We start from the raw sequence: 22,957 nt of genomic DNA, 5'->3' as shown, positions 1-22,957 counted from the left end.
ACTAGACAGATTGGAAAAATGAATGTGAAGCAGACAAGATTGTGCAGTCTTGTGTTTACAGGAGATGACAAGCTCAGTGGTTTAGGGCAGAGAGACTTAATGGCTTTGATATGAGGGACCCAAGTTCCAGGCTCCTTGTTGCAGACCAGGCTCTTCTCTTGAAGCCTCTGCAACTTGTGCTTTTCTGCTTGTTTTGGAAAAAAGTTGGAAAACAATCTCCAAGGAAAAGACTGCTAAATTCATACTACATCTAGTTAATGTAATGTACAGCTTAGAGAAGTAGTGTTTAAAAAGGAATAATGTGGAAAAATTGCAAACAAACTTAAGTATGGCAAGTTGGCTTTTCTGCATTGTATATAAATGTAGAATTGTATGTAGAGTAGAATTGCACAGAATAGTGGTTTGGATGAAAGCTCTGGAGAGAACCTCAGCTTCAAGAATTCCTGAGTGTTTAATTTTGTAGTGTTAATGTTGATTCCTTTTAGTTTATATTCCAAAATCTCTACAATGTGTTGGCCATTGACTTTATTTAAAGACTGATATATCTATTAAGAAATAATTGAACTGTTTATCTCATTATTGGTGAATTTTGGCAAATATAGCATTAAATTTATTGTCTTTGTTGCAGACATTCTATAAAAGTAATTAAAGATTATTCTGTGTTGTGAACAGCATGAGGGCTTTTCTCTCCATTTCCAAACACAGCCTGCATCACCTTCAGGAGAATGTCTTGTTCTTTTAAATTTCACAACAGTATTTTTAATTTCTTCCCCCTCTAGTACCTCATTCATTTTCTCCCCTATATTCTGCCCTAACAATATCCTCAGCTTTTTGTTGTGTTCTCCACCATCCACTATTTTGCTGTGGAGACTGGGGTGAGGGAGCACTTTGGCTGTTTGAGCCATCCAGGTGGTGAGTGCCTGGTTCACCATTGTCTGCCACAAACCATGAACAGCACTTAAGGCCTGAACACTTTTCTAGCAATTCGGTGATTTTTGCCAAACTCATGGGAGCTTGCCATTTTTAAGGACAAAATTTGGTTTAAATTAGGTGGTAAATTTTAAAGTTACTTTTGGCAGATTGACCAAGATCCACAGAAAATTAAAACTGGCTAAAAACACAGCTCAAAATTCTTTACTCCCCCTTAATCCAGAAGAAGACACTCTTGAAAGACTAGTTAATATGAAAGTATGTCCAGTTGTTGACTACTTAGGTATTTACCTTCTGGCTTTTTTTAGGTTCAGCAGATAGATCGTGTAGTAGAAGTTGTGGAGGAAACTATTAAAGGTAAGCATCACACTTGAACTAATTGCAGCTAGTTGGAAACATGTAAGCTTTAGCAGAAGTGCTGCTGGTGCATTCTTTTTCACCCTAACTCTTGCTTTGTGCTCCAGCTGAATGTTTGGGCAGTGCTATACTTTGTCATGTATGCTTTGTATAAGTGGTAATTTCAGAGTGTTTTCTGTCAGGAGCTCTGTGGGCTGTTGGTTTCGTAGGTAAATGATCAAGAGGAGACATCAAGAAATCATTTCATCGGTGTAGGTTGGTGTAGAGTATTTCTCCTGCACTATTTTAATTGAGTGTTACACTTCTACTTTCTTATGTTTAGTTCTCTGGTATTTTCTTCTTTTCCAATGTTTTGGCTTACCTCCCTGAGCTCTTCTCAGCCGGGCACATAAATTATCTTCTGGTTTAATGTTCTTTTGTAACTCTGTTCCTTGTTCTCTCTGGCTTTGATCGTGTGTGTACTCTTAGTACTTTGCAGCAAAGGAGGGAAAAAACCCAGTATTGTTTCTGCAGCCTGACCAGTAAACATTTGCTGTTAAATAAATATATTTGTCTGGGTCTTTCTGGGTTACCTAAGTTTGTCTCCTTTACTTATCAGGCCATAAAAATTACTGTTCCATGAAGCTTTAAATTACAAGTTTTAGTTTAATTGTCTGTACTTTCAATATAAACAAGTGTCTAGTCCACAAGACATTGTCAGTAACTTTATTGCTGGAATACAATTTTTTTTGCACTAAAGCATGAAAGTTTAAAGCAGTGCAAATTTTTAAAAGGAAAAAAATCTTCTATCATGAAATTGTGTAGTGTGGTGTAAAGTTTCTGGAGCTTGTGGTTTGAAGGCCTTAAGATTTCATGTTGCTTTGAATGCTTTCAGGAATGAAACCGGTATTTTAATGTACTCCCAACCAAAATTTTCCCCAGATTATTCTTTACTTATGGCATCTATTTTTGGGGGGTAGAGCCTACTTTTCCATACAAACAAAGAAGAAATATATTCAGTACATATTTTTTATTTAATAAGGCAAACTCTTTCCCCAGAAGCATCATGGTGGTCATGACAATATGTTGGAAATAACGATGCTTCATGATTTTTACAAGAGTATTTTAGATCCCTATCTGCTTTTTCCCAAATTTTATTAGTTTTTAATGGAGTAAGATGATAACCTGGGTCAGCATGCCCTCCCTTGACAAAAATGGGGTTTGTAATATTTATACTGACTCCAGATATTACTGCTTTTTTGATAACATAATTACTCAGGTTATGGTGACTGAATGTTAAAGAGTCCAAATAATCTAGTAGCAGCTGTTAAAATAATGATTTTCACCAAATGGATTTTTAGATTGCATTTTAAACATTGATATAATGCTGGAAAATAATGTTCATAGGAATGTTAGTGAACATTTAAACTTTAAAAGTGTGAATTTTTGGAAAGATTTTTGTTCCTTTCTAGCTTACTAAAAGTGATTTGAATTAGAAGGAGAAAGTGAGCTGCTGAATTCCATACATAGTGCCAATTCCATCAGGGATTTCCCGAAAGGTAATGGAACACAGGATTTCTGGAGTTTCATTGGAAAAAAATGAATGAAAACCAGCTCTCTGTTTTGAGAGAGACATTGACATACTGGAGAGAGTCAAACAGAGATGGTTAAGAGACTGAGACTGGATAATTCCTCCTCATAGGAGAGCCTGGGAAGGCTCAGGGAGAGGGAATCACATCAAAATATATAAATACCTGAAAAGAGTGTGCAGAGAGAAGTGAGACAGACTCTTTTCAGTGGTGCCCACAGACAGGACCAGAGGCACAGGCACAAAAAAGCAGAGGAGATTCCCTCCAAACACCAGGAAACGCATTTTGACTGTGAGGATGACCAAGCCCTGGCTCAGGTTACTGAGGGAGGTGGTAGAGACTCTATTCCTGGCTGTATTCAAATCCTGTGGACATGGTCCTGGGGACCTGGCGCTCAGTGGCTGTCCTTGGGTGAGGGGGCTGGATAAAGTGGTCTCCAGAGGTCCTTTCCAGCTGTAACCCATCTGTGGCAATCAAATTGCATTTGGAAGGAGAATGAAGTTGGCAGAGATCGTAGGATAATGGCTTGCTTTGGTAAAAGCTAGCCATAAAAATAGGAGCTTTTACTTACATTTATTTAATTTACTTCAATAAGCTGCATTATTTTATGTATTTTGGAATCATCTACTAATGGAGAAGAATGTGAAGCTCTTTTTCATTGTGTTTTATGAAGAGAGTGTGAACTTCCATTATCCAAGTGAAGTAAAATACTGTAGATAACAGGACTGTTGATTAGAATATTTTATTATATAAAATAGATACATGGTAGAAGATTAAATTAGTGTTAGATCAAATGAAATGTAACCCTTTGTTTTCATGAGTCTACATCATTGGCAACAGCTTCTGAAGCTGCTTTTGCTTTCAGGAGATTGAGGTGATGTGGGACAGGGGATTAAATATGAATTCTGAATTCAGAGGCAGCTTACACCTGTGACTTTTAAGCTGAGTGTCTCTCATAGCTGTACAACAAAATTCTTTTCACTTTTTTTTTTTTAAGAAAAGCTAAAGGTTGCATGGGTGATATACTCTTGTAGTGTGGTTATGTATACATTGAAAGCTTCAAAAATACGATATACCGAATGTTTAAAAAAAATTTGATTGAATAAGTGGAACTTCATAGTGTCTCTGCTCTGTAGGACAGCTCTGTAGATTGGTCAGCCTAACTGAGTTGTCTGGATTTTCTGGCCAAATACCAAGGTGGAAACAGGTTACCCTGATGCTAGTTTTAAGTCTAAAAGTCTGGCTTTCCCTGGCTTCCCATTTCTTAAGTGGTACCTAAGTTTTTTTCGTGGATGCTTGAATTTTGTAGTACACAGTTTACAAAAAGGGAAAGTTTGCAGAAAGAATTTTTTTCCTTATCTTTTATTTTTTTTTTTTCTAATAGTCATCTTTTCAGTTTTTCATGAAAATGGCTTCCCTGTTGGATTTGGTTGAAAGTTTGCTGCACTCCCAATGTAAATTGATTTCTTGGAATTATTTAGAACTCTTTGTATGAAATATGAAAGGGTTTCTTCTAGCTTTATTTTTCAGTCTTAAGGGCATTGTCAGGAAGACCTTTTCAGAGCAATTCCATTCTGCTGGGTCAAGAGATGGTAGTTTCAAGAAATATATCTTTGTGGTGGTCTTTACCACATACATGTGAAGTCAGTGTAATTGTTAGTTCCCAACTCTCCATCGAGATAATTCTGATAAACACTTTTTATGTGACTTTATCTTTCTATCCTGTTTCATCAGAAAATGGAAAAGAAGGATGTGCACATTTGTTGTTGCACTGACAGTTAAAAGAGAGAGAGAAAGAGAGACTTTTAAGATGCTTAGTGATTTCTCATTTTTATGCCATCCTAACTTTTATCACAAGTGTTGAATTGAATCTTTGAAATTTCCTAATTAGCAGGTAAATTAGAGGTAAATTGTCACTTCCAGAAGCAATCTTCAATAGCAGTGCAGTATTTGTATGCAGGTCATGTCTAATTAATATTTATACTGTGTCCCAAGATATATCTTAACTAGAGGCATCTTCAGGTACTTTTCATATGATATGGTAATTTATAATCTGAAACCTCTATACTGCCTGTGAGGAACTAGACAAAATAATTCATTGACAGTCTCAAAACTGAGTTTCTCAAAGTGATGGCCACAATTGTGTAGCCAGTGTGTCTCTCATTCTTCCTGATAGAACAGAATGATCTTGTCATGCAGGGCTCTGATTTAACAGTTCAGTAAACCTTGCTTCATCTGTACGTTTTCCAAATTTTAAGTCTGGATTACAGCAATTTTTACAACATTAGGGCAACATACCCACTCCATATGCTTAGTTTTCCAGTAAGGTGTTATGATGACATAGAATGTCAGGAAAATATTGCTAGGGAGTTGTGGTGTCTGTGAGCTAGGTGAAAACAGGCCTATAATTGATGTATGTTGTATCACTTAGTAAAATTTCTGTATAGAATATAAAAGTTATTTGGGATGACCAGTTTCTATGGTATGCTCCAAAAAGCTGAAGATTTGTCTTTGGAACTGCAGAACATCTTTATGGTGACTACTCAAGTCAGCTTTTTATGAATCACTCTAAAATCTGTCTTTAAAAAAAGCCTGTGTGTGTATACAAGCTTGGCTATAAACAGTTTACAGTAGGCAAGAGAATAAATTTCTTCTATATTTTAAAGGAAAAATGTTAACTGCTTAATGGAGAAATTCTTCTTTTCTGGCTTTGAATTTAGGTCTTTCGCCCTTCCTTTCTAGACATGCTCTCAAATCTCATGTTATTAAGGGTTTGTGGGGGTGAGAGATGTGGGACTCAGAGTATTTGTGTACAGTCTGCTTTTAGCTTAGGCCTTAGGGAGATGAGGGACATAGTTTGAATTGAGTTTTGTCCATATTGTGTCTGTCTAATGCTTTCACAAAACATAGTTTTACAATGGGTCATTAGACCTGATTATAAAAAACAACCAAAGGAAATTACTTCAGGGTTGAGCCCTTTATACTTAACATAACCTTTCTCAGTTTCAGTCACGTTGACCTGTCTGGTGAAGTTGTCCATCCATTCCCAGTTTAAACATTGACCATTATTTGCTCAACTGTTTAATTGTCCTCATGTGGTTAGCAGGATTCATGATAGTTGCAGTGTCTGTATGAAAAAGGGATAAACAGTACCTATATTATATATAGGCTCAAGTGTAGAATATATACTGGATTGTCCACCTGACAGTGAGTGTGTGTGTATATGTGCTTATCTGTACGTGTATGAATGCCGGAGTGTTAAACAGTGTTTGTATGTGCTGCTTGATTTCACTAGAATCTGCTGGTAACAGTAGATAAAATAGACTATTTTCAATTTGTATGACTGTGGGAAGAGTAGCCTTGAGAAGTTGATGACAGGCCAAATTGAAGAATAAAAATTGGAGGAGTCAGGAGTTCCTATTTGAGGAAAAGTATCATTTGGCTCCCAGTCAGGAAAGTGACTGTTTGTGCCAAAATGCAGCTTAAGGAGGGTCAGAGGGAGGGTAGTGGCCTCATCAAGTCTCTGTTTCTGTTTCTATCTCCTTTGAAAGGACATAGAAAGTAGGGGTGAGGGGGAGCAGTTTTGGGTGGGTTGTTTTATTTATTTCACTTTGTGGTGGGTTGACTTTGTCTGGCTGCCAGACACCCACCCAGCTGCTTTCTTGTTCCCACTCCTCACGAGGGCAGTGGAGAAAATAAAATGGGATAACTCTTGGGTCATGATAAGGACAGGAAGATCACTTACCAGTTACCATCATGAGGAAAACAGACTCGACTTGGGGAAAATTAATTTAATTTACTGCCAATTAAAAATAGAATAGAGTGGTGAGAACTTCCCCCACCCCTCTTCTTCCCATGCTCAGCTTCATTCTCTCATCCCAGACTCCTCCATCTCCTCCCCTGAGTGGTGCAGAGATGGGGAGTGTGTGGTCAGCCCAGTGCAGCCCCTCTGTGCTGATTCTGCTTCCCCACCCTGTCCCCCTGCTCCAGCCTGGGGCATTCCTGTGGGCTCTGGGGATCCAGGAACTGCTCCAGCGCGGGTCCTCTGCAGGGGGTGCAGTCCTTCAGGCCAGGCTGCTCCCCTGGTGGGGGTCCCCACAGGCTTCGTGCACTTACTGCCTGCTCCCCGCTCCTGCTCCGCGCTCCACCGCGGGCTGCGGGGCATGATCGCCTTCGCTCTGCTCTTCTCTTCTCCAGCGGCTGCAGGGGAATCCACTGGAGCACCCGCAGCAACTCCTCCTTCTCCTCTTTCTCCTCCTCCTCTTCTCTCCTTGCTGCTCACAGGGCTTTCCCTCACGCTTCTTTCCTGGCTGCCAGGCAGTGTTTTTCCCTTTCTTACACCTGTGGCAGCTCTGGAGCTCCACGGTGCCGTGTGGCAGGGCTTTTGGAGCCAGCTGGAGCTGCCTGTGTCTGGCCCTTGGCAGCCCCGGCCTCTCCTCGCAGAGGCCCCTGCAGCCCCCTCCACACACCCCGGGAGAGTACCATGTCCCTAATGCGATTTCTAGGAGGTAGAATTGCCTTTTAAACTGAGATTGTGGAAAAGTAAGGGCACTAACTGGAAAAGCTGTGTTCGAGGCAGGTTGGATGAGGCCTTGAGCAACCTGGTCTAGTGGGAGATGAGCCCATGGCACAGCGGTTGGGACCAGATGGTCTTTAAGGTGCTTTCCAACCCCTTAACTAAGAAGTCTGTGATTCTATGAACTCATGCCAGGGACTGTGTTTAAAAGACTTAAGGAAGTTGGATGGGATTGAAATAATGTTTTCAGTGGGAATACGCAGAGCTACAGTGAGTCAGCAACTTGGGGCCGTGACTGTGATTAAAGGATTCGCCCATCGCTCATTTGTATGTATCAACCACTGAGGTTAATGGCATAATGTGGTACATGTCACCTGCCTCTGTTTTGTGTGCCCTGGATTGGAAATTTTGGAGATACTCGTATTTAAACAAAATTATAATATTTTTGTTGTCATCAGAGCTTTATGGGTAGAAAGAGCGTCATTGCTCAAACAAGTAGCTTTTCCCCCCCTTTTGTTAGTTAAGAGCTACTTTGACAACAAGCATTGGCTTACAAAAGACCTGGCTGGAAGGTGTCCCACTGTATGGTTTTTAAAGAAAAGTTTTTTCATGTGGCCAGAAGCTTCAGTGAGAGCACCATGTTGCATTTTGATTGCCCCTTTCTGACTGCTTACTAAAAGTGTGATGTACTGAAGGGTACTGATGAGTTCCAAATAGTAATACCATGATCTGTGCCATTATCAGTTCAGAGGGTTCAGCTTTGTAGACTGTAAATTAAATAAAAATTTAGAGCATGATGAGGAATATACAGTAATTGTGGAGAAACTGTTTCTGCAAAGGCAGATTTTAATTGCTTTTGTAAAACATCAATAATAATATGGCTCAACATTAAAATTGTCCCTGCTGGGGCAAGAAATTTCTGTTACTATCAACTGATTTTTGCTCTTACAAGAAAGTTTATTGCTGTTTTTGCTGTGTCTGTTCCAATGCTTTTGGCCATGCAGGGACTATTAGGTATGTGAGATGATCCAGGACTTTAGATAGGTTTAGTAATTATTTTTCTCAGTGTAGGTGTTTCACTGATTTAATTTATAAATCTGATAGAACTGACTATCCTTATTATGACTGTCACTGTTATGACTTTATTTTGTAAGTAGCTCACAGAAACTGAATGGAAGATAAATAGTGCCACAGAAGAAGAAAACAAGCAATTGGGGGAAACAGACTGAAAATCTCAGTAGCACAACTGTGATTGCTCATTGCTAAATGAGCCTGTGATGTACATGGGAAAGGTGCCTTTTCTTCCAAACCCATATGTGCTCCTTTCCACATTTTGAGTGAATCTTACATCATCCCTATTTTTCTGTCCTATTCACATTGATTAGACTCACCTGGATTTAGCTCTATTAGAGAATCCTCTTGGCTGGTAAATGTAAAGAGTACCTCATGATTTTGGATACAGTGACAAGTTCAGTTCAGCATTTCACTCTGATGCTAAATTCATTCTGTTCATCCTGCACACCCCAAAACATTAGGCAAGTTACTTGTGCTGCTGCAGCTGGCTCTGACAATCCTGCTTTCAGCACTTCCCTTCCTCATAATGCAGCCTGTTTTATCTGATTCAAAATGTCTTTTCCCTTGGAAGTTTCTCTCCAGGATCTCCTGAGGTTTTGAGCAGAATCTTTGATCTTAATCAAATGCATTTCTTCACAGAGAGGTGAGGACAGAGGGTCAGGGGAACTCTTCCTGTAGTCGATTCTAGGTATTGTCCTTCTGAGCTGTGGAATTGTGGCTGGCATTTTGAGCTCACAGGAGATTTAATGTTCAGGCACTTTTCCAGAAAGACAGTAACATTGCCTGATCTCAGAATAAGTAGGATTGAGCTAGTGAATCCTAAAAAAAAAAAAGCAGTGGTGCCTTAATAGTGCCTATTAAGCATTTCAAATGCTTTTGCTGTGATAGAGGAAAATACTATGGATGTGTCAAAAATGTTCCTGAATACTTATATTCTTAATTTAACTTGGTGAAATTTTTACATGGACAATAATTTCTTGTTAATAGTTATCTCTTTTTCTGTATGACTTCTTCTACAGTACGGTTTTAGTGCTTACAGATATTGTTATGATTGAGTCATACACTGGAGACATGCCAAGAATAAAGAGGTATTGCATGTTTAATGGAGAGAAAGTAGTGTATTAATTTTAGCAATATGGGACACCTGTGGACCTTTTCTACTGAATATCTTGTTTTTGAAATTACATTAAGTGAATTTTAAAAAGCTCCTGTCTTCACCAGTGTGACACTCACATTCCAGAGTCTTCCAAAGCAGTATTATTGTTGGATGCTAATTCTAAGTGCAACACTTAGAATTCTCTGTATTTCAAGCTAGTTACAAATGTGCTTTATGCTTAGTAATTCCTGCACATTTCTATGAAGTTTTTTGATTTGGTATAGGGTGGAAAGCAGTCTTTTTATGAAAGAGTTTTGAATGCAGAGACTGGATCAAACATAGCATCGGCTGTTATTATCCTAATGGCACTGGATGCCTGGCCCAAGCACAAGGAAGATCAGTAACTCTGACACCATTAGTCTGAATTGTTCCCTGTTCCTGCCTACACCAGATGGAGGAGTTGGGCTGCTTCAGAACATTCCTATCATCTTCACTGATCTGGAAGAGGAATAATTTTTATTAGTTGCTTGGTCAGGAGCAGGGCCTATACCTCTCAGTTAGGTTTGGCTTTTCTTTGCTCCCTGAATTTACTTGGGACAGGAAATGCCACTGATGACATTCAGGGATGCCAATGTGCTGCTGGCCAGCCGGGGTTGGTTTGGATGGGAGCATCCAAACAGCAGAGCTCTAAACCAATTAGTGTCCTTGTTTTTGCACTTGTGTGTGTCTGACAGCATGTGATTGCTCTGAGGAGCTTGGGAATTCCTTTGAAATCAGTCATGTCTGCTGTGGGACAGCATGTTTGTGCTGCAGGGCAGGGAGAAAAGATGGGAGAGGAGCTTATGGTCTGCCCTTGCTTGATGTTTCTTTCAGTCTTTATTACTGCTTTTGCTTCTTCTTTACACTTCTTCCTTTAATTTTTCTTTGAAGAAATGTATTACTTTGTTTTCCCTTCATACACTTTTACCTTCCTTTCCTTAGCTACACTGCTCCTATGTGCTATTTTTTCCAGTGCTAACCTTGAGGAAAGGAAACTCTCTATTCATTAAGAGCCAAACAGTGGTGGAAGGAAACATGTGCAGGAGTACATGAAATAGTGCTTAATCCGCTTCCTTAAAGATGTTGGAGAAAATCAGGTTGGTGAGAGACATCTGAGAAATGCAGAACAGCGCGTTGGCAGCCGTGCTCTGAGGAGAAAAGCATCTTTCAGGAAATGGTGAATAACCTCCAAGCACAGTGATGTAACTGGGAAAGGGTAAGAGTGTGTAACAGAACAAGCAGAAAACAATAGAAATTGTTGCTGCCAAGGCTGGGGTTTCCTGCATCTTTGAGGATTTTCTGTAAAATCATGGTTTTGAGCTGCTTGAGATATCTGCGCTGAACTTGGAAGCTAAGAAATCTGTGTCTGGCTGGAAGTTGTGTTTCAGAGTCACACTGTATAGCTCCAGTGGGGTGTGCAGGGATGGGGAGCGACCCTCAGTGGGTGCCCTCTTCCATCTTTCAAGCAGATATAATTTCCCAGCAGTTCTTGAGGAGTGTAAGCCTATGGACACAGTGAAACTGACCATTTTTTAACCATAATATAGATCTCCTAGTATCTGATATGATGCTGATAGCCAGGTAAAGTTTGCTAAAATTTACTAAGCCAGGCTACTTTCCCCTGATTTATACTTGTAATAAACTAGGAAGGTACCAGTCCCATTTGAATCTGTTTGCTCTTATATCATTAGCATGCTTCTGTGGTTCTAGGTCTCAGGGATATGGTGGTAACCTGAGGTTCGCAGGACATTTAATGTTATAATCTTATGACAGAGAAATTCCATTACCTGTTCCCTTCATATATTTGTATTTCAAGATTGGGCCTTTTCCATCAATCCTGAAGCACATACATTTATGATTAGAGGAATATGTACATGCCATTAAAACTCTTTGTGTCCTTTTTAACAAGTGAAAATAAATACCTTGAAAATATTTTCATTTTGCATACTGAATGATCAAACTAGACACATTTAAATGCCTTCTTTTAGACTAACACTAGGATTTAATATCCTGGTTAATTCATTCCATCCTCATCCTTCTTGCAGATAGTACCAAGTAATGTGAATTGCATCTACTGATTTCTATGTAAAGATGAATTTAATATTAAACGATTCTGAAAACTAGAGAGCTCTGATTAATTTTAAATTGTTCCTAGCTTGATTCCATTTGCATTTGATGTGAGTGATTCTGCTCTGCAAGTGTCCTTGCTGGACTTGGTTAGTACTTCTGTTATTCATAATCTGTATTAATTATCTACTAATTAATGAAAAACTGCTCTGACACATGACCTAAACCACTAATTAACTTTTTCAGGTTTTGTTTTGTTTTTTCTTAATGGAATTTTATCTGCTGCTAGACTGTGTGGAAGAAGAAAAGTTATTTTTATAGCAGAAGCAATTAATAGGCCTAGATCGTTTAGGCTTTCCTATCTAACCTGACTAGATCTGTTTGTCTTTAAACTGTGTTTCAAAGCTTGCATTGTAGAGTGAGCCCTCAAAAAAGGAGTGGTGTTTGTTTGATATCTGAGATGGAGCACTCATCATTATGGTAATAGACTTGTGATTAACTCAGTTTTCAAAAATGTTGTACAAAACTTAAAAAAAAAAGGAAAGAAAACAAACATGAAAAGAAAGACTCCTTTTAAGTTTGGGACACCTGCTTTGCTTAGGTAAGTTATGCAACCTGTAAAGTCAGAGAGAAGGTAACTTAATCAGATAAAATGCTTTAGAAGTAAAGCTTAATTGCAGTGTTTTGTCCCATTCTAAGCTTTGAAAGGAGGTCATGAATGAGATTTCAAGTTACTACCTTTTCTGTTAAACTTGATGTTGATCTGGGCCTAATAGTGCTGGTTAGGCAATCTGAAAATAAAAAGGTCATTTAGCCTTTTCGTAGTTGAAGATAGCAAAATACTTAAGTTTTCTTGAAATAAGTATGAGAGAAAAAAGATTTACAGCATGTGAAAAAGTATGATTCAGTGTTTATCAAGTTATGTTTTATTAATAGAAACAATTCTGTAAACAGATGTTTTAGTGCTTACTTAAAATGAAACAGAATAGTCCTTATATGGAGTTGGGGAAAAAGGATTTAAGGTCACAAATACTGTAATTGAGGGGGTTTTCTTATTAGGAAAAATAATTAAGTGTGCCTGCCACACAAGTCACAGTAGTTGGATGTGTGTGTGCTGCTTGCCTTCTGAAAGCATTAAACTCTCTGCTAAAAATCATCTCCTACTAGAGGCATTTTTTTCAGCCTCTGGTGTCTGGACTGAAAAGTACAGGGATATTGTTATTCTTGAGTACCCCACAGGTCTTAAAAGGCTGTATTAATTCAAACTTCAGTGTCCTTCAGGAGGAATATGGGAATATATTTTATGTGAGAATAAGATGCCGCATTTGATTGCCAGGCCATGGATTTCCTGAGCTCTGGCTCAGGGTTGGGGTGGGTGCTAACATTCAGTGGGTCACGTGGGGGATGGTCACAGAGCTGGGGTATCTTTCCTGAATAAAGGAAGTCTCTGACGATAGAAGCAGCTCAGTCTTATTCTCCCAATAAACCATATTCTATCTGTAGAATGGCCTCATCTTGTGGGGTGTTTTTGGGGGTGGTTGCCTATTTGAGGACTGCTCTCAGTCTGAGAAAGGGAGAGCATGAGCTCTCTAAATTCCTGTTAGAGAGCAGTTACTCACATGGCTTCTCCGTGTTGAGGGTCTGTGTTCTGAGGAGATGAGGCCTCCCCAATTCTGCACACTGAGATATTACCTGGGGAGGGGGGCAGGTTGGTTTTGTGGTTTGTTGTTTTCATCTTGTTTTTTAAACTTAAGAATAGTGGTTTGACCCCAGTTCTAAGTGTGTTAATTTTAAATTTTGGGTAACTTGTTAAACTTGATTGTTTTAAGACTACAGTGAATTGTTCCACTGTATTTTCAACCATAAATCCAAATACGCCTTTAATATGGCAATGTAGCTGAATATTTAAAAAATGGATAAACTGATTTATTCCAAATAAACCACAGTATTAAGAAATAAAAAAGGAATGTTTTGTGTTTCTGGTTTAAGGCACTCACTTTGGTTATACAAGTAAATAAAATGATGCCATGCTTGCAGCTCTTCAATGAAGCATTAGATTAGGAAATAAGTGATGGTATTGTGAGACAAGGATATTGCTGTTATTCTCAGGAAAAGGTAGAAGTGAGTAATTTAGCAAATGTTAGTAGTACAAGCACCATATTACTAAATTCACCACAGGATATAATGAAATTTTTGTCAAATGCCACTGCAGAAGTAATGCCTTTTGTTTCCTTTTGACATGATGATGTCTTCTATCAGTATTAACCATTATGTCTCCTATTGGTATTAACCTTTATGCTGTCAGGTCAGTCCTGCTCTCCTGTTCATTAGATCACATTTTTGATTTAAACTTTTTATGTACCTTTAAAAAACTTGAAGAAGATGTTTTTCTAGAAGTACTTGGGTTTTTTCCAGGCTGTTTTTGCCATATCAAGGAAATTATTTAAGAGAATCAATGCCACATTATTCAAAAATTAATTTATGACTCAAAACAGGCAGTGAAGAAAGGCTTTGACTGAAGAAGGAATTAATTTAAATTCTTATTAAAGTAAATAGCTGTTGGTAACAGGAGCTTTGATGTAACACAGTTTTTAAATGATTTGAAGTGGTCATAGGCTTTGCTGTGCTGGATGTAGCTCAACTTGTACTTCATAGTTTCATGCATTCCTCTCACCCCCCTCCTATTTTAGGCTTAGCTTTTTCTTTCCTGAAATATGTAGTGGATTGGAGCTATAGGGTTTACTATCAGGGAGTTTTCCAAGTTCAAGAGACACATGCTTTCTTTTCCTGCCAGTTTGACTTGTTGTCTTCCAACTCTATTCAGGCATCTACCATTAGCTTTCCCTTGCTGTCTCTCACCTGCCTGTTCTAGGCTTTGTGGAGTAAATGATACAAGTCTTACACACTTATAGCACTTGGGAACACTTTAGACTACCTTATACAATAATACACACAATTGTTTTGATTCTTCATTGTTAGTTCTTTCTTCAAAATATCAGTGAACCCTGTAATTTGTGCTCTTTAAATATAGGACTTGTCGTGGCATGACTGATGTTGCGGGCAGTTGGTGAAATTATTTTTATTTTACTCCCTGAACATTAATGGCTTCAGGAAAGTAGTTGTGAGGCAGTTTTCTGACCTGCAGTTGTCCTGGAGTGGGAGGAATATGTGCAAATCTTGGTAGTCAACTTAGCCATGGACGTGTGAGGATATGCTTCACAGCACTTCCAGACTTACACAGTCAGGTAACCTTGAAATGTGTTGGTTCTCCATGTAATAAGCTAAAACAGTATTTAGTTGTTTATTACCTCCTAATTTAGGTTTGAATTAAATTTTTCAGGAAGAATCATCTGATCCTGCCATGCAACTCATTTAAATATTATTGCTATGTTGCTATTTGCTAGAGAATCTGAAAATGAGACTGCTTAGATAATTTTAATCATATAAAACAGAAAATGTAAGTGTGAAGAGATAATTGGATGAAATAATTTTCTCATTTTAAGATGATTTATTTTACCTGTCAGTGTCTCTTTATAAATGCTCCAGATGGTGGAAATATATTATTACATCTCATTCTCATTTTCAGTCTTTGAAATATAAACACTACTTCTGAAGAAGAGCAAATCAAAACAACTATGATGAGACTTCTTTGTAATGACTGCATTTTTTTTGTTTTATTTGAAGGTCATTCTGTGAGACTGCTGGGGCAGAAAAAGGATAATGGAAAACGTTTGGGGGGAGCACGACTGGATTTGCCAAAGATTAGGAAGAATCCACTGATAGAAATAATTTCCATCAATACAGGGTAAGAATCTTCCAAAGTTACAAAACATTCAGTACTGCAGAAGAATTCCTTTTATGTCTGCAAGTCTAGTGTACTACTCCTAAGCTACACAGAAGGAGGCAGGATAACCACTTTTAAATAGTTTAAGATATTAAATTGTATTAATTTTGGAAAATAAATCCCTGCTTATTTGGTTACAGAATGACAAGAGCATTTATAGGGTTTTTTCCCCTCTGTGATTTTTTGATTTCTAAGATGGTAGTTCCAGAATACTTTTAGTAACTCATTATGATCTGTAAGCATCGTTAAGATCTGTCTTATGTGATTGTCAGCCCAGATTTATTAATGGCTAAATTAGATATAGTTACTTCTGTTTTGCTCCTCTAACCTGTTTGTGAAGAGTCATCATGTATATATTTCATTCTTATATTCATTTGAACAAGCTACTCTCTCCTGTCAATCAACTCTGGATGCCCATTTCCCAGCAAGGCTACAAGCATTTTCTGTTCTGTACTTCTGCTCTGAGGAATTCTATTTTAATCTTCCTTCCCTTGTTGCTTTCAGAAGCGTTTATCAATGCCAATTGGTATCCTTCCATTTTGTCAATTTTTAAAAAAAAAACAAGAAACAAAGCAGCAACAGCAAGAATCACAAAAGTCTTCTTCTGATTTTCCTATCTTCTCCAACTTATGTGGTAATTTCCCTGGTTGAATTTAAAATGCATTGCTCTGGGCATCCCAGGTAGGTGTAAACTTACTGCCTAGCATGAAAAAAAAAAGTGGTGTATCTCAGGTCTGAGTTTAGATTAGCACATTCATAAACATTTCATAGAGGAGTTTTGATATTATCTTCTTTCTCATTTCCTTGTCTTTTAGTAATGTGGCCTTCATAATTGCTGTGAAACCTAGTGAGCTGTTTTGGTCAGAATACCAGTTCAAGGTTTAGTGTGGTTACTTTTTCTTCCTCTGACTTCTGGTAAATATGTGGGTGACAATTTGTCGTATTGCTGAATTATAATACCTTTTTAAACTGCATTTTTGTTCACGGATTGGTTTTGAAGTCTGGGTATAAGCTCTTCAGTGTAGTTACTTCGAGTGTTCTACATTCTTTACCTTATTTTCTTTCCAATGAACATCTTGTTTTTGCCCATCAAAATCCTCTTCATGATTAAAACAGTTTTTTACATTTGCTGAGTCTGACTTTCAGATGGTAAAAATTTTCCTTTTCCATTAATATTTATCACAGTATAATGTTATAATATCTTTCTGGTTGTAAATGTTGTCAAGGTTGTGAGCTAATTGAGCTGTGGTCTTGTTCCTGTCTTTTGATGTACAGTAATGAATTTAAGATAGGAAAATTAAAAATACTATTATTTCAAATATCAGATTATTACTAATTTAATTACAGAGGTTAATACAAGGGTACTGTAGGGTATGTACACTTAGCATTAGGTGACTGATGAGGGTAGCAACCATTTGAAACTTTTTAAAATATATTTTGAACAGATGTATTTTTTTACTGTTTGAAAAAACAATTACTTCCCAAATTGATCAAAAGCAGACTGTTAGCATCTCCTAAGAAGTTACTCTCAGAAACCCTTTGCTTTAGAACCTGATAGTTTACAAACAAAAATTACGTTGCGTAGTAGTTCTTGCTGTTTTCAAGTCAATTAAATGCCTACTTACTAACATAAGACAATGTAAAAAAATATTGGAAGCCACAAGAAGCATATCTGTTTCATTGAGAAGAAAGTCAAATATGACTTGATAAGGCAAAAGCATTCTTAAAGCCTCAAACAAACAAGTTAGTTGTATAAGATACATAAATTAACTACTATGTCAATCTGTGTTATATTGCCTGCATTCCTCTCCTGAAATACAGATGTTTGGGTTTTCCTGTCTTTTTCTTCCCCTTTCCTAGTCTCCCCAGCTGTGTATCGTAGGTGACTTTTTTGCCTGGTGGTCTGGGTTTGAAAAACAAAGCATAGCTTTAAAAGGCAGCAGTGTGCAGCAGTTTCTGAAAATATAAAAATGTAATGAACAAAGAACAAGACACAGACTGTATTAGTCACCGTGATTTGACTGTGCTAATTTTATCAGCTTTGCCTTAGTAGTCTGGTTATGTCAATTTTAGTACCAACACCACATTGGACCAAAATTTTCTCTATGTAGAGATTTGAGGAAACTTTGAAGACTATTTTTTGGTACAGTGATCTTTAAGAGGTGAGTTTGGATCTGACTAAGTGGTCTTAAAATAGTAAAATATAATTTGTAAAATTTGTTAAAAAGAGTGGTTTCCTCTTTGGAAATATTTTTATCTGATACTGTTAAATGTTGGGAGCAGCATGAGCAGGGCTTCTCTGTGAGGGAGGCCAAGAAGGGAGGTGAGGGTGCCACCAGCCCAGGCAGTGCCCACTCCAGCAGGACACCTGGTGCCATGGGGCCTGAGCAGTGTGACAAAGCTGGGGGCTGGTTGTGAGAGCCATGAGCAGTCCCAGACATGGAAAATTCCATAAACATAGATTATGCTGTGTTGGAAGAGACCCACAAGGATCATAGAGTCCAACTCTTTGCCTGCACAGGACAGCCCTAAGAGTCACATCATGTGCCTGGGTGATGGAATGATCACCCACCCTGGCTATGAAGAGTACAAATAACACAGGTCTGAGGAGATGAGTGCAGGACTGGAGGCAGGCATGGTACTTAAGCTCAAGCCAGGTCTAGGAACAGAAGTCTGAGCTTCACTGGGGCTCCTGGTGCAGAATGGGCTGTGGAGGCAGCAGCTGAGGCTGGGCAGGTCAGCGAGGGCCTGGGGGTGCCCACAGGGCTGTGACAGGTGGTGCTGAATTACCATTTCCAGCTGGGGTTTTAATGAAACCTTGGCCTCTTTTGTAATTCTGTGGGGGAAGAAAAGGCTTATTGGAGCATGTATATTCCCTCCTCCCAAAGCACTGGAGTCTTCCATGGCTCACATTAACCCCTTTCCTTCTCCAGTAGGATGAATTCCTTTATGTACATGGACATCTGCCAGCTGGAGGTATTCTTCTGAGGGTTCAGAAGGACCACTTAATTTTTGGGAGTCTCCAGAAATGCTGATTGTTAAGACATCTCTCATCTGTGTCTTTGTTTCTTAACTCAAGATGGTGTCAAATTTGGTAATTTTGACTTGAGATTTCTTTTATTGATTTCTTCTGTCAGAAATGGAGGAAAAAAAATTCCTAACTCAAAGATTTCTGTCTTTGCAGAGTAGCTTTGAACTTTTCCTGTACTTGTCCAAGCACAAATGCATGCCTACATATGCACATGTCCCTCTGTGTTTGTATTGCCCGGACTGCTGCTGTACATGAGTGTCCTCAGCTGTTTGCATAAATCATATCTGTCCTATCAAGGGACAGACATATTGTCCACTGCACTGTGCAGTCTCTAATAATTGTAATTAAAAATAAACCAAAACAAGAGCCCACTAGGTATGGAGTATCTGTGAAGATCAGGTACTCTCTGTCAGTTGTGAGCCAGCTCAGAGGTTTTGCACAGTGACATGTTTGTCCCTAAAAAGGCGTTGCTCTGCCTTTACAGGTATCTGTGTCTTTTTCAGAGTTTGGCACTTATTTTATTTATTTCTTTTTTTTAAAGTATTGGACAGTTTTTTCCTACTCTTCATTTTGAATGTCCTGAGGGTTGTTGTTTTCTTATTGAGAAATCCAACCTATTTGTTTAATTTACCATGACAGTTGGTGGTTTCTGTCAACAGACTGTGACTCTAGAGAAAAGCTCCCATCCCAGGAGTGACATGTTTCAGAGTTTCCAAGTATGTTTGCAGAGACTAATGGTGAATTACCAGAATAGAGGCACAGGAGATTTACCAGATTTCTCTGACATGCAAAGATATGTTAGTGACTCTTCATTTTTCCATCTGCAGATATGTAAGAAGTCCTTACCACCCCAGTATCCCATACAAGCTGTAGATTGGCCTCTGTAATTTCTCCCTAAGAAATAAGTGACCTTTTCTTCCTGTATGGTTTGCTTTCTCTGTTATTGTTTAGAAAACACTTTGCAATATTTTTCAAATCAATTTTTTTTTTCTATAAAATAGGCAGTCAAAAGCCAGGGATTGTCACAGTGCCCAGATAGCTGTCTTAATCTTAGTATATCCTGCAATGATACTAGTAGATCTGAACCTAGAAACAGAGAATTGCTCCTGTACTCCAAAATAATTCTCTGCTTTAAATTAAGGCATTTGGTTAAATCTCTTCCACTTTTATTTATGTCACAAGTATGTATTGTACAGGTCATCATCTTACTGGAACAAGCTAGGTAATAGTAGTAGAAAAGCATGTTAAATGCTGTTTGGAGAAAAGGCATAAATTTTTAAACTAATCTACTAATGTGATTATTCTGTTACTTTGAAGTAAGAAAGAGAAATGTTCTCAAGTTCATTTTGTATTACAGCTTCATTTAGGTTTAAGGAAAAATCTTTTTCTCCTTGTGGTCTCATCTTCATTAGTGCCAGTTTCATAACCCATGTAGCCACCTAGACAGCTCTCTTTAATGGGATCAAGACTTGGTTTTTCACATATTAATTAATTCTGTATCTGCTTTGCAGCTTGGACTATTACCCGTGTATCTTTGTTGTTGTATTACTTGAACTTCCTTATTAACACTCACATACATTCAAATATGACTTTATTTGTGCTTTTTCTGGATGCCCTGGGAAGCATGAGTGTAATATCACCTGAAAATGAGCCCACACTAGAATTTACTGATGGGTGGATTTGCACATGGGTCTGTTGAAGTGCTTTCCATATTCTTTTTGAAGTTTCTACCTCTCCTATTGGAACAGGCAAGTAACTACACTGCTCATATGACTGGCTAGAGAAGAATTAAAATATACTGAACAGGGAATTCAGAACCAAAGGGAGCATAATAATGTACATACATATATTAGACTAGATTATTCCTGCAGTGCTGGAGTATCTTAGAGAAGATCAACATGTTACTTTATCTCAGAAAGATGATCAGATCTGCTTTTGTGTCTTAAATGCTAATTAAAGTATAACACTTCAAGCTTAGTACTCTGTGTTGATGAACTGCAAAAGTGAGCATACGCAGTATTGCTTAAAAGATTGATGCATCCTGCTAGTTTTGTAGGGATGTTTTAAGTCACGTTATCTAGTGGTGGTTGTTCAAAGTGTTTCTGAGCTACCAAAGGATCTGAATCTAGCAGAATTAAAAAAAGAAAGTAGTTTTACATACAGAACTGAGTTTGTTTTATCAATCAGGTTGTAGGCACACAGTTTGTGGTGATTGGGAGTGGGGCTGTGGCTGAGCCTCATCCCCAATGGGCTACAGCTGTGCAGGACAGATGACTGGTATTGAAGGTAAAGAGACACTGAGTGTCCAGGTGCACTGATAAATGACAGAAAGGTAGAGAGGGCACACAGGTGCAGTGCATGAACATGAGGAGTATAAAAGCTTGGGCTAAAGAACAAGAAGGGCAGATGCTTGAGGCCTTCTGATGTGGTATGGTGGGACTCTGTTCATAGTGGCAGTCTGGACTGTGTCATGTACTGTGACATGTTGCAACATCAGGTGACTAAAAAGTCAGCATTAAAAAGAAGCTAAAGAGTTACTATTGTCAATCCTGATTTTCCCAAGCAGGAATATTTCCCTGGTTATGTATTGTGAAAGGTTAAAATTCTATTTCTTCATCTTTTTGTGTTGTAAGCAGATATTTCAGTTTTATAAATTGGGGAGTATAAGAATTGAATTTTCTCCAAGAGGTGCATTTTAATTTATATGAGATCACATAATAATTTTTCAATAGATTTCATTTCAGCATTTGTTTAGGTTTGAATATATAAAATACTTGGAGCTGGATGTCCATGAAAGTGTAGGTAATTTGGGTTTTGGTATTTTTGGTTTTGTCTTTTTTAAATTGTGCCAAAAAAAGAGGTCATAAATTAAATGCTTTCAACTCTCTGTTTTTTTTTAAGGTGGTTTTCTGAAATAATTGATTCAGTTAACTTTTGTCACATTTAAACTTCACAGCATTAGCTGGTTTTCTCCTTGAAAAAAAGGTAAAATAATGATGGTAAGAAGTCTGGAAAATCTTTGGCAGTATGTATAGATTCATTTTGCTACAGATAGTCTTCATTGAATCAACACCTATTTCAGGCTGCTTTTGGCATTAAAAGGAGATCATATTCCATCTTTTTGCTGCAGTTGGGTGAGATGTCTGAAGAAGAAATATCAGTAGGCCTCCCCAGCCAGCATAATGTAAGGAAGACAGTGACAGAATGTCAAAAATGAGGAGAATGTCAACAGAGAAATCAAAAAGAGAAGTATAGTGCTCTATTTTCCTGCTCTGATGGAGGGAAAATTTTTGGTTCTTATTTGATGCCAGTACACTGACAGATGTGTAGAGTCCAGTTAGAACAGTATTTATTCCTTTGCTAGCATAAGATACTCCACTGAGAGATACTGAAGTCCTTGGGAACACTTCTGAGTGCTTCTGTGGGTTTTTGTCTAATTATCTAGTTATCTATTATAGATATATATATAATTTTACCTGAACATGGTCTAGCAAGTCTAAAGAGTGATTTAAAATTAATATTTAGCAAAGTAGTACAGAGATCTACTAGCATCCACTAGGTTTTTTTTCTATTGCTATTTACCAGACAAAAAGAGGCCTTAACTGTGACTGTTAAATCCCTGAGTTCTTGCAGTGACCTGTGTTGCCTGTCCAGATTTTTGCCTAGTTGAACTGTCTGAGCTAGATTTCTACCTTTTTGTGGCATTCAGCAAACATCACCTACACCTGTGGGTCCACCTTTGAAAAGGCTTTGTTTGTTCACATCACCTTTGATTTCTTTGTAACAGGGATGAACTTTCTGGAGTCACCCTCTTAAAACCATATCAAAATATCTTTGATTTCTGGGATAAGGATGTTGTGGCTTAAGTGTGAGAGCATGTGTAGCCAGTGCCTTTCCGTGCTGATATTCGTGGGTTATTTCACTTATAATCTCATCAGTTCAGCAGAACAGCCATTTCTTTGGCTGTTTACTCTTGTGAATTGAAATCTATTCCTTGGTAAAAAGTTATCTCTAGATAAAAATATATAGAGAGATGGAAAGTGAAAATCTTTCTGGTATGTGAAAAATTGGATCACCTACTGTTTGACAGTGATAGACTATTTTTTTTTGGCAAATGCTTGTATATTTTTTGTCTATCTGGCTATGACCCAATGTTTTCAAATTGCCCTCCAAAATATTGCTGTCCCTGTTTTGAATGAATAGTGAGTCTGAATTACAAATCTGCTCATATTTTGCAAAAATCTTTGAGTACTTACAAGGACGAATTCCACTCCTTCAATTTACCTGGTTTAGCTTGTTTATTAACAAACTAATAACACATACCTTTTCCATATATTAACGTTTTACTTTTGAAGGTACTCATGTAAGTGGCTCTGAAGTCAAAAGCAGATTTTGAGAATACAAGATTAAAATATGTTTTGATTTGCATTCATTA

General features: G+C 38.0%; 1 protein-coding gene across 2 annotated transcripts in view; it reads left to right on the top strand.

The window, feature by feature from the left end:
• The window catches only part of CDKAL1 (CDKAL1 threonylcarbamoyladenosine tRNA methylthiotransferase), a 378,544-nt gene that overhangs the window by 126,495 nt on the left and 229,092 nt on the right, over nucleotides 1-22,957 (top strand). For both annotated transcript variants that reach the window (XM_077180180.1, XM_054642274.2), the window contains exons 7-8: nucleotides 1,239-1,287; nucleotides 15,332-15,452. In XM_077180180.1, the coding sequence (XP_077036295.1) occupies nucleotides 1,239-1,287; nucleotides 15,332-15,452 (170 nt within the window). The remainder of the gene's footprint in view (nucleotides 1-1,238; nucleotides 1,288-15,331; nucleotides 15,453-22,957) is intronic.

The sequence above is a fragment of the Agelaius phoeniceus genome, chromosome 1 (genome assembly GCF_051311805.1).
Source record: "Agelaius phoeniceus isolate bAgePho1 chromosome 1, bAgePho1.hap1, whole genome shotgun sequence".
NCBI lineage: Eukaryota > Metazoa > Chordata > Aves > Passeriformes > Icteridae > Agelaius > Agelaius phoeniceus.
Note: the sequence above shows the minus strand (reverse complement) of the source record. Positions and strands in the feature narration are given on the sequence as shown.